The 12,768-nt window shown below is 37.3% G+C and overlaps 1 protein-coding gene across 11 annotated transcripts in view; it reads left to right on the forward strand.

The window, feature by feature from the left end:
• The window catches only part of Usp9x (ubiquitin specific peptidase 9 X-linked), a 132,066-nt gene that overhangs the window by 43,444 nt on the left and 75,854 nt on the right, over positions 1–12,768 (forward strand). For 9 of the 11 annotated variants that reach the window (XM_029534226.1, XM_029534228.1, XM_021187450.1 and 6 more), the window contains one exon: positions 12,204–12,457. In XM_029534226.1, coding sequence (XP_029390086.1) covers positions 12,362–12,457 — 96 coding nt within the window. In that variant the 5' untranslated portion in view covers positions 12,204–12,361. Of the gene's footprint in view, positions 1–2,640; positions 2,826–12,203; positions 12,458–12,768 lie in introns of all 11 variants that reach the window. The other 2 variants (XM_029534227.1, XM_029534230.1) reach the window with 1 other exon arrangement.

Here is a 12,768-nt window from a genome sequence, read left to right on the forward strand (position 1 = left end):
TGTGTATCACCATTGTACTGCTAAGACTAGACCTTCTGAACAGAAGGACATGGCCCAGTGAGATGAAGAAACATAACCAAGATAGCATGTATAATATAGATTACCTTCTTCATGAAGCTATTTCTATAATGAAATAATACCAGTTGTTTTTTAAACCAATACCTTTGTCATCATTCATCAGTTAATGGATATTAAGGTCAGGGATTTTGTCCTTTACCTTTTAGTATTTGCAGTACACCTACAACATTATTGATTGCCTGAATGGCAAAATTGGGGTCCTATTTGATTTGCTTGCAGTACCAGGGGTTGAAACCAGGCCTTGAACATGCTTTAGCGAGTGTTCTCTTTGCCACTAACCTGTATATATCTCCAATGCCATTCTTCCTTTATTTATTTATTTATTTATTTATTTATTTATTTATTTATTTATTTATTTGGTTTTTTGAGGCAGGGTTTCTCTGTGCAGCCCTGGCTGTCCTGGAACTCACTTTGTAGACCAGGCTGGCCTCGAACTCAGAAATCCGCCTGCCTCCCGATTGCTGGGATTAAAGGCGTGCGCCACCACGCCCAGCTTCCATCTTTTATTTACTTTTTATTTTGAGACAGGGTCTCGCTCAGACTTGCTCAGGCTGGTTTTCGTTAAATTCATATTCTTTTATTTTTTATATTATTTTTATTTATACAAATACACTGTAGCTGTCTTCAGACACAGCAGAAGAGGGCATCAGACCCCATTACAGGTGGTTGTGAGCCACCATGTGGTTGCTGGGATTTGAACTCCGGACCTCTGGAAGAGCAGTCAGTGCTCTTAACTGCTGAGCCATCTCTCCAGCCCCTAAATTCATTTTCTTTTGACTAATTGTAAAAATAAATGTCACAGGGCTGATAATCTAAATGAGTTTTTAAAAAGTTGAATGTTTATTAGCAGGGTTAGCTAACCCTTGAACAAAAGAATAGGAAAACTTCAGCTTGGCATGGTGTTGCAAGCCTTTAACTCCGACACTTGGGAGGCAGAGGCAAAGACCAGTGTTCTCTTGAGTTTAAAGCTAGCTACTAGTCTACATAGCTACATAGCAAGACTTTGTCTCAAAAAAAAAAAAAGCCAAAACAAAACTGTATTTGCTCTTAAGTTTTTAAAAATTAGTGTATCTTATTGTACAAAATGAATTTCATTATTTCTAAATGTTACTGTGTACTTCGATCATTATACCTGTTCTTGCCCCTACTTTTCTCATCCTTTTTCCAAATTGTTGTCCTCCTTACTTTCATGTTCTATATTTTATAATTTAGCTTATCTTCTAGAGGTCAGTATTTTTGTTGTATTGAAAGTTCCTTTATATTTATTCACTTTACATCCCAATATCAGCTTCTCCTCCCAGTACCCCCTCACACAGATCTTCCCCCCCCATCTCCCCTCCCCTTCTCTGAGAATGGGGAGCCCTTCCTGGGTGTCCTTGTACCTGCACACCCGGTTACTGCAGGTGCATTCTCTCCCCCTGAGGCCAGGCAAGTTGGTCCAGTTAGGGGGACAGGATCCACAGGCAGGCAACAGATTCAGGGACAACCTCTGCTTCAGTTTTTGGGAGACCTGCATGAAGACCAAGCTGCATTTGAAAGTGCCTTAATTTTTAATTTTATATCAAAGTATCACTGACTTGAGATTGTGGGATAAATGATTGTTGTTGCCATTACTTTTGTTCATTACTTATACCACCCAAGAAACTGAGGCAATGAAGTGAAGTGGCTGATAGCCAGGATCACTAGGCCAGTAAAATGCTCAAGAAAGAGTAGCCTTCAAGCTAGGTCTGTTTTGAAGCCCTGCTCCCTCTACCAAACCCTACTTATGGCATGGCCAGGTTGGACCACTTCTCCCACCATCTCTGCTGGAATGAATTGGACTAAACCTCCATACAGATGCATCTTTATTTTATGACACCTTATACTTTTATTTTTTTCTCTAACTTATCATTTATGTGAACTTTTAACAGTACCGTGTTAATCAAATGCTATCAAAGGAATTGTTTTCCTTCAGATGATTTTGAGCTGTTAGTCTTGGATGTTAAATCTCAACCTGTACATTCTGAATATGAAGGGAAAGACAGGGTAAAAAGGTAGAGAAGGGGACCACTTCCCATTCCTGTCTTAGTGCCTTGTGTTTTGAAAGTCAACAAATATTAGTGGTTGGTTACAGGTCTCTTTTTCTTGTCTTTACTCTCAATTCTATGAGTTTCTTGAGTCTGTTTGACACCAGAGAACATGACAGTAGATGTTTAGACCTGTATTCTAACCTTAACAGAGTGGTTTGTTTCTGAGCACAGTAGTGCAAAACGATTGGGTTGCTCTTTTTTATAATAACTCAGGTCAAAGGAAAGATTAGACAAACCTTTTCTATAAGAGATCAGATAATAATAGTTTGGGCTTTGTGGGCCAAAAGGCAAAATTGAGGACATTAAATTGTATGTTGAAATAAAAATGTAACTAGACACATTAAGTATAATATAGGTCTAATGAGAAAAAGCAAAACTTGGTTTGGGAGTATAACATAGTATTTTGTTGGTTGATTGCAAATATTTCTGTGTTAAGTCATTCTTAATCTTCTTTTTTTTAATTTTTTTTTCTTTGTCATTCTTAATCTTGTAGGTTGAACAAAAAACAAACCAAGAGGTTGGATATAGTTTGTCACCCTGGTTTTGCCTGATACGGTTTATAGAAGTGGTTCCCAGACTTGGAGGGCTTGTCCAAAAATTTCTCTGCTCATTCCCAGACTTTATTTCAGTTAGTCTGCAGTGGAGGCCTAGAGTGTGCTTCTACTAAAAAGTTCCCAGGTAGGAAATTACCCCAAGAGAATTATTCCATTAATTTTACCATATCCTGCTTCATTGGTCTATTACAGTGAATATTCCGCTTTGTGCTTAAAGTTCAATTATATAGTAAATGCCAGTTATTACTGGATTGTACTGTGTATTAGGAATTATACAAGGTAATAAAAATACAAGGTTAAAAAAAACAGAATTGTCCCACCCTATATTAAAAAAAAAGTTTCCATATTTACTGCATTAGAATCTTTGAGCCAATACAATTTTGAAAGGAGGCCAGTGATGTTAGCTAAATTGGAAAACTGTATTATCAAATACAGTGAAACTTCATTTGATATAAAATTTTAAAATATCAAAGGTTCTCTTTCAAGATAAGCTATAATTTAATATTTGATGGAAAGCTTTCGGGGTGTTATACTTTTTTTTTCTGATTATGAAATGTAGTCTTTTAAGCCCGGCCTGGTGGCACGGGCCTTTAATCCCAGCAGAGGCGGGCAGATTTCTGAGTTCGAGGCCAGCCTGGTCTACCAAGTAAGTTCCAGGACAGTCAGGGCTATGCAGAGAAACCCTGTCTCGAAAAACCAAAAAAAAAAAAAAAAGTAGTCTTTTAGGTAGCTAGAAATACAGACATCCATCATCATTCTTGCCATTCTTATAACTTTATTTCCCACTTTAAAAAATGTCCTATTCACTTTTTGACTTTTATTTCCCATACACTCTCTTTTTTTAAAGACAGTTTCTACTTTTTTGTAGTAGTAGTTTTTTTTTTTTTTTTTTTTTTTTTTTTTTGGAGACATAGTTTTATGTATACCAGGCTATGCTGTAACTCACTGTGTAGGTGAATGTGACCTTAAACCTCCTACCTCCTGAATGCCGGGATTATAGGAGTGTATTGCCGTGCAGGGTTTATGCAGTGCTGAGTATTAAACCAGGGCTGTACTGATACCAGATAGGTACTACACCAACTGAGCTATATTCCTAGCCCATAGCTTCTATTTGACAGTTGAAGGTAATCAGGAATTTTATAAATTCCTCCATTCTGAGAATGGAGAAAGACTGTTATTTAGCTTTGAGAGATTTGAATTCTTTGAAAGAGGATAAGGAAGTACACCTGAGGGTGGGGTAGTATTTTTTTTTATTTGTTTTCTTTTTGTTGTTGACTTTTTGAGACAGGCTTTCATGTTTCTGGTCTCAAAATCTTGATATTCCTGCCTCAGCTTCCCAAGTGCTGATTGAGAATACAGGCCTGTACCACCATGCCTGTCTCGGGTTTTTCCCCTTAAAGCCAGTAACTTACTTGTACTCTCTTCTGGCCTCCAGCTCCCTGTGATCCTTGATCTTCTTGCTTCAGCCTCAATCAAGAGTGCTAGAATTACAATCAGGAAGCACCAGGTCTGACTGGGAAAAGTGATTGTAGTGTATAGCTGAATGAAGACTAAAGAATCTTCCCATGAATTTGTTTTTTGTGAGAGCCTCCCCTTCCTACTATGCATTAAAGTTAATTAGTCATATAAATGTAAGCTGGGGGTTTTAATGCCCTTTCTTCCTGCTTTCCCCCCAGTTCCATGAGAAACAAAGTCATTTTGACAGTCTGCTTTTGCAAGGTTCTTTCTCATTCTCTGACCTAATTGGTCATCAGTAGTTGGGATAGTAAGTACTCCAGCCCTTCATAATCCCTGTCTCTCCACCCCTCCCTCTGTGTATTAGGTATTGTAACAGGTTAATAGGAATGTCTTCCTTTCCACCTATCATACCCTCAACAATCCCCAGCATGAAGACCTGAGTTAAAATCCCCAGAACTCAAAGTCAGGTACAGCATGAACCTGTTAATTTCAGCAATGAGGAAATAGAGATAGATGGATCCTTAGGGCTCACTGGCCACACCAGCCCTTCCTATTTGGACAGTTCCAGGCAGATGAGAGACCCTGTCTCAAAAAAAATAAGGTGGGTAATATCTAATGAACTATACCCAAGGTTTTTCTTTGGCCTATGTATGTACTAATCTGCATACACAAACACAAAGATTCTAAGCATTGAGAATTGAGATAGTATTATAATAGTAATAAAGATTTTGACAATGAAATAAAAGAATGGGATTCCACAGGGTTCTGTCTTTGTCTCTGTATGGATTCTAAGGCAAAACACCTTTTAACTTCTAGCTCCAATTCCCTCCCACTAGGAGCTGCTGACTTCTGAGACATGTTGAAAGGTCACAGAACAGAATCTGGGTTATAGGACTACTCATGCAATGTGTACCTTTACATTAAAGGGTGAATTATCTAAATATATTTATCATCTTTGTCCTCTACATGTAAGAAAGAGGTCCAGGACCTGGCAACAGAAAGAGTTAACTATAGGTTCTCCATGTTTTGTTTAGCTGTTATCTTGCTACTTTAAAAATAATTGAATCTGTAAAAATTGGTGAATGATCTGTTTAAGGTAGCTGTAATTTTATTGCTTCTTATTTTTGTAGGGTTTATTTGCTTTCTTTTTTTAAATTTTATTTATTTAATGTATGAGTGCTCTGCTGCATATACATCCGTCTTCCTGAAGAGGGCACCAGATCTCCCTAAAGATAGTTGTGAGCCATCATGTGGTTGCTGGGAATTGAACTCAGGACCTCTGGAAGATCAGCCAGTGCTCTTAACTGGTGAGCCATCTCCTAATCGCCATGTATTTGCTTTCTTCTTCTTTCTTTTTTGGTTTTTTGAGACAGGGTTTCTCTGTGTAGCCCTGGCTATTCTGGAACTCATTCTGTAGACCATGCTGGCCTCGAACTCAGAAATCTGCCTGCCTCTGCCTCCTGAGTACTGGGATTAAAGGTGTGCGCCACCATGCCCGGCATATATTTGCTTTCTTAAAGAGCCCTTTTTGTTTTTTAGTGAGAATTGGGGTTATTGAGTGGAAGGATAGAGGGAAAATTGGAGTTTGGAATAATTTTTCAAGTAAAAGAAAATGTAAAGGGTACAACAGAGGTTGGATTGACAAATTGCTTGAAGAACAGAGGGGTAATACAACTTGAATATTTCCTTACCTTGTTTCTATACCTACATGGAGTCTGGAGAGCTTTACAAGATCTAGAATCTTATGGGCTAATTGTAGTTGGCCAGTAGCTTGCAGTGTGAGTTTAGGGACCATAGATTTGGTAGTGTAGAGGTATAATTTTTGACAGAACAACGTGACCCATGATTGAATAATCATTGCTGTTTTGTGGTGCCAAGGATTTAAACCCATAGTTCATGCATTGTAGGCAAGTATCCTATTACTGAGGTATGTCCCTATCCCAAAACTTGAAGTTTTCTTTCATCTGAAGTCTAGCTTAAGCTTCAAGAACATTAATGCAGTTTGAGATTGGTAGCCTGCTAGGAAAAAAAAATATTTAAGGGGAAATAAGTTTTTCTGAGTAGAAGTAAAAGATGAATGTGCATAGGTAAATGTACTAGCAGTGTTTTTTGTTCAGCATGAATTCAGAGAAAATAGTGATATTCCACTTTGATTATTTTTTAAAGGGAGCTAGCCAAACAAACTTACTATTTTTTCTTTCTTTCTCTTTCTCTCTTTCTCTCTTTCTCTCTTTCTCTCTCTCTCTCTCTCTTTCTTTTTTTTTAAAATATTTATTTATTTATTATATTTAAGTACACTGTAGCTGTCTTCAGACACTCCAGAAGAGGGCATCAGATCATGTTACGGATGGTTGTGAGCCACCATGTGGTTGCTGGGATTTGAACTCCGGACCTTCGGAAGAGCAGTCGGGTGCTCTTACTTACCTACTGAGCCATCTCACCAGCCCTCTCTCTTTCTTTCTTTTCCCTGTTTGCTTTTGGTTTGTTTGTTTGTTTCTCTGTGTAGCTCAGGCTGTCTTGGAACTTTCTCTGTGGTCTAGGTTGGCTTTGAACTCGTGGAGATCCAACTGCCTCAACCTCTCAAGTGCTAGAAGGCTTATATTTCTTAGCCTAACAATTTTCAAAGATTGTATTAGGTGTCTCACCACCAGGTATAGCTCTCCTGTTCTAGCAGATCAATCACCCTCTGACCTCCATAGGTATCTGAGTGCATGCAAATAAATAATAAGAATTAATTAAGAATAATTCATTCCTTATCAGTGTAAATGTTTTTATGAAAAAAGACTTTCCCAAAATAAGAATTCTCAAGAACACTGGTGGTTTATAATTTTTACATCTCTGAAAAACAGCTGGGTATAATATTTTGTGACAAGTGATATCTAACTTAAGAAAAAACTTGTGGTCTCTAGGAAATAGAGGATCTCATAGATGCCAGGTAACTCCCAGACCATGCTTGGAGAATCAGTAACTTACTAGACTGCTATAGACAAAGTTTAAATCTTTAGAATGGCATCTTTTACTTTTTAACTGATAATGTACCTATATAGTCACCAGTCAGGTTATTATATAGAACATTTTTAGTAGTAGTCTAGAAGGTTCCCTTATTACTCCAAAACATATTTTGACCTTTCTCCTATAGTTATGTGCACATCGTTAATGGATAAATTAAACGATACATTGATTGTTTAATTTTTATTGATTATTATTGATCAATGTTTCGTTTAATTTATCCGTTTTTCTGTTGGTGAGCACTCGGATTTCGGCGATTTTCTTTTTTTTTTTTTAAACTAATACAAATGTTGGCACAGGCCTGGCATGGTGGTACACACCTTTAATCCCAGCACTTGGGAGGCAAGTGGATCTCTTGAGTTTGAGGCCAGCCTGGTCTACAGAGTGAATTTCCGGACAGCTGGGGCTGCACAAGAGAAATCCTGTCTTGAAAAACAAAAACCAACCCAAATGTCATATGGTTGAAAATATATACTATACTGTGGAATATTAGCAATAAAAAGCAAAGTTCTGTTATATGCTTCAACTTTCATGAACTTTGAAAGCATTCGCGGAAATGAAAGAAACCAGTTGCAGAAAGTAGATTAAGGGAGGATGTAGGGAATGGGGAATGGCTGCTTAATGGAGAGTATGGTTTCTTTCTTTCTGGTGCTTGTCCAGGGCTTCTTGCATACTATTTGCTACTGAGCTCTACTCTCTTAGCTTTGGTATGGTTTTTCTCTTGTGGGTCATAAAATATTCTGTAATTGTAATTGTGCAACTCTAAATATAGAAAGACCCATTCAATTGTACAGTTCAGATAAAGTGATTTGTATTATGACTTGAATAATACAATGAGATAATGTCATTAATGGGAAACAATTTGAAATTGATTTCCTTTGTCATGTCCTTTATTCTTCTACATCTGTTACTTAACCAGTCTGGGTGCAGGCAAAAAGATATACATAAAGATAGTTATTAATGATCTATTTGCCTTGATTAAGATGTTTATTGAACAAAGTCTTTGTTCTGAATCAGTCATTCTGTTCGATTAGTCACTTTTTAAAGTGTTTTGACAGCCTAACAGTGGTGAAGGCATCTTTAATCCAGCACTCGGGAGGCAGAGGTAGGTGGATCTCTTGAGTTCCAGGACAGCTAAGGCTACACAGAGAAACCCTGTCTGGAAAAAGAATTAAAGTCTGTTAGCTAGTAACTTTGAGTTCTTATGCAGAGAGTAGGGTAGGTAATACATGTTACAGAAGGGTTTATTGCTTGATACATGATTTATGTCTTAATGGTTTAAATCAACATTTCTCATGAATGTTGGTTGATAATGTTTATTGTGCTCTTGTACCCTTTGCAAGGATTTAATAAATTTTAGGTAAAAATATATCTTTCTGTTGTGAATAGACCCTGAACTATAAATCTGGGGTGTTTTTTGTTTTGTTTGTTTGTTTTTAAGAAAACCATTAAGTGGTGAATTTAACTTTGTGTTATGTTTTAGGAGGCAGAACTATAATTAATAAACCAATGACAGGTGAAATAGCATTTTGATGGTAGGAAAAAAATTTTTTCTATGGCAGCAAGGAGTGTTGCAATGCTAATATGTCTGGGGGGAAGAATAGATGTACCTTCATTTTGGCTGTTTCATTTGGTTATTTCCAAATCCTAAATTTTCTTTGAGCCATCTCTCCCTGAATCCCTATAAAGTTGTGGCTTTCTATGTATTTGTTTTGTGTGGTTTTCATGAAACCAAAGTTTACCTTTTAAAAAATAAGTTTTTCATCTGTTGACTTCTGGAATAATAAGAATAGCAGGCAATTTTGAATGGTATGTTGGTGCTAGGAGCAAATGATACCGTAGCATAACATGTGTACAGAGTGATGTAGTAATTGAAGTAGAAGAAAGAAAGCTGTTCCCTATGGCATATGATGGTTTTGGTATGCCCATGCAAGGCAGTCACCTAGCAGTCACAACTACTTCCAAATCTGTGATGTTATATGTTATATTTGTTTGGACTTAGTTATAATGTACATTTTGTTTGGTTTTATATCACTATAAATAAGTTTAATTTTTAATTTTGTTCTGGATATATTTAAATAACATTTGTTTAATGTTTTTCTATGTAGCACTGGCTGTTCTGGAACATGTTTTATAGACCCAGCTGGCCCTGAACTCAGCAATCTACTTCTGCCTCCTGAGAGCTCTAATTAAAGGGGTGTGTTACCACGCCCAGATTCCCTAGCAATATTTATAATAGGGAGTAATTAAAAGATTCTCTAAATGTAGAACCAGAATTAGCAAACTTGAGCCAGCTTAGCATTGATAGAAACCTAGCGTACGTGTGTGTGTGTGTGTGTGTGTGTGTGTGTGTGTGTGTAATCAAGTGAATTAGAACCACAATTGGATACTTATCACTAAGCCATTTCTCTATTAAATGGGAAAAATACATTTGTACCTCAAAGTATGGTTTGTTTGTATTTTCTTTCATTCAACAGATAATTAGTTGTGTAGAACTGTATAATTTTGATGTCATCTTGTTACTGGCTTCTTTACTTTCCCTACTATTAATTTATTTTTCAGAGCTAGAACAAACTCTGATAGGAATATTATGACACTATGAATTATATTGCAAAGGGTATCTTTTTTTAACTTGAAAATCAGTTTTCACAAAGAACAATGTAACTATTAATTATAGTAGAGTTTTGGGCTAATGTAACATATTAACAGTTGGGTTATATAAAGATGTTGAAATTGTATTTCACAAATCATACATAGTAATTGTGGCAATGTATATCAAAATCAGAAAATCTTGATAATGTATATAATTTGGAGATTCCCCCCCCCCCAGCCTGTCTAGGATCATATTCTTTTTTTGGGGGGGGGGGGTTCGAGACAGGGTTTCTCTGTATAGCCTTGGCTGTCCTGGAACTCACTCTGTAGACCAGGCTGGCCTCGAACTCAGAAATCCACCTGCCTCTGCCTCCCGAGTGCTGGGATTAAAGGCGTGCGCCACCACGCCCGGCTTTAGGATCATATTCTTAAGGAGCCTTTGAAGGTTCAAAAATAAGAATTAGCAAGAGTGAGCAATAATCTAATCAGCATTTTGGAAAAATATATTTATTGCATGTTCCTGGCACTTGTACATCCTCTCATTAAAGTTTTCTAATAATCTCTGGAGGTGTTAGCCACCTGGAGAGAGCAAGATGATACTGGGAAATTGAAAAGAAAAAAATGAAAGAGCTGTTTTGAAGCCTTGCTGAGTTGGGCATCTGGACTCTTTGAAGGTTTTTTTCCCCCTGTAGGTGGACCACACATTCCTGTTTGTTTTCATATATTTTAATTTCTAATGTAAAAATGGACCCTTCATACAATGTAGTACATTGGCTAATGATTTTTTTTACTTGCCCTGCCACATCTAAGGCTTTGTTTTTTGTTTGGTTTATTTTATGTAATAACTAGCTGAACAATTTTAATCTTTCCCGTCATTTTTGGAATCTCTGCGGTATCTGTTGAGTTTTCCAATAAGCAGTTTATGTGTCTTGTCTTTGCCTGCCCACTTCCACTCAAATATTAGCTTTTACTAATTACCTACTGATTGCTCTATTGTTTTACATAATGCTTTGGGTTATAAAATTACCCAGTCTGGTCCTTGATCCAATTAAGTTCTCATTTTCCAAGGATGGTCCTTTGTGCTGGTTCTTGGGGCTTTGTTTTTGACCCAGGATGGTTGTTTGCAGCTCTATTTCTATGGTTCTTTTTTGGTAAACTGCTTGCTGGGTGTTTTTTTTTATTGGCTTTTATGGAGCTACCAGAATCTTAATTGAAATAAAGCCAGTTTACTATAAAAGAACTTAGATTTTTTTGTTGTTGTTTTTACTTTCTTTCTCCCTGCTGGAACCTTTAAACCTCTTCAGAACTGAAGAATCAGACTGCAGCTGGGTTCTCTTAATAGTTGAAGCCCCTACTACTTTAGCAGACAGCTGTGTGGAGGCAACATCTACCCTGTGACTTTTAGCCTTTGGATCTTGAACCTATGGATAAGGTGGATTAAGAGCTATTAGAACTGTAGTATTCTTGGCTTGCTGCCCTTGAAGTAGAACTTTGCCCTATAAGTAGGGCCTAAATGGAACAAAAGAGCCCAGTCTTCCTGCAGTCTTCAGAAGTGCTTGTAATGAAAATCTTATCAAAAATAGAAAGCTACAGTTATTTGATGAATTCGGTTGTATTGGAGTAGTAGGTTACACAGTTTAGTTTTTACAAAGAAAAATTTCCTCCAAAAGTTGTGATGGGGTTTGAGGTCTTTTGTTTGGGAATAAGGATGGGATGTAAATAATAAGAGTGTAGATTTCTTACAATTATGGAATCTGAAATTCAAGGTCTAGGTGTTGATAGGTTTGCTTGATTGTTTTCTCTTTAGGGCTATGTGTGTCACTCTGTTGTGTGTGTACCTGTGTGTGTTGGAGAACTTGTTGCTGTCTTTGTTAGATGAGTAGTGTGTCTTAAACATACAAGTCATTTATGCTTATGTCCTATTATGCTTTTGCAATATACTATACTTAAGGCACTAGCCAGTGAAGGTCAGTTTGCCCCATTCTATGAGTTAACCAAGTAGCAGATGACTTTTTTTCCTTTGGTTTTTCGAGACAGGGTTTCTCTGTATAGCCCTCCCTGTCCTGGAACTCACTTTGTAGACCAAGCTGGCCTCGAACTCAGAAATCTGCCTGCCTCTGCCTCCTGAGTGCTGGGATTTAAGGCATGGGCCACCACGTCCAACTCAGCTAACTTCTTGATACACTTGCCTTGAAGTTAGTTCCAGAAGAAAATTGAAATTACTTGATATAGCTAAACTGGTATGGGTTTTGTGGTATAATGGCTACAGTACATTATTTAAGTTGATTATAGTAACAAAACTTCAGCTTTTCACTTTTTACCCGTCATTTATATAGTCGTGCTTTCTTGACTTGATTCACTGGTGATACTAAACTTGAATAGGTTTTTAGTTTATGCTTGCTATTTCTAAAATAAAATATTCTTTTTTCTCTTTTACTTATAGGTTATGCAATGGTCTCTGCAAGATGTTTTATTCTTGAATTGGAACCTTTTACGACTGACAAATGCTGGTACTTTATCTTCTATAAGTGGACTATAATTTCTTTTCTTAAGACAACTACATAAGCAGACAAAATTGCAAAGATCTGCCCTGTGTCGAGTATGACAGCCACGACTCGTGGCTCTCCAGTTGGAGGGAATGACAACCAGGGCCAAGCCCCTGATGGACAGTCTCAGCCCCCCCTCCAACAGAATCAGGTAAGAAATTAAAGATACTAGTTAAAGCCACATTGCTATGTCTCCTTAACTCTTGAGTGCTAAGTAAAGAAATGTGATAGAATTGTCAAGTAACCATAAAGTGAATTTTTTTAAAAGATATATTTTATATGAGTACACTGTCTTCAGCCACACCCAGAATAGGGCATCAGATCCCATTGTGGATGGTTGGGAGCCACCATGTGGTTGCTGGGATTTGAACTCAGGACCTTCGAAAGAGCAGTCAGTGCTCTTTTTTTGTTTGTTTTTTGAGACAGGGTTTCTCTGTATAGCCCTGGCTGTCCTGGAACTCA

This window comes from Mus pahari, chromosome X (assembly GCF_900095145.1).
Source record: "Mus pahari chromosome X, PAHARI_EIJ_v1.1, whole genome shotgun sequence".
Lineage (NCBI taxonomy): Eukaryota > Metazoa > Chordata > Mammalia > Rodentia > Muridae > Mus > Mus pahari.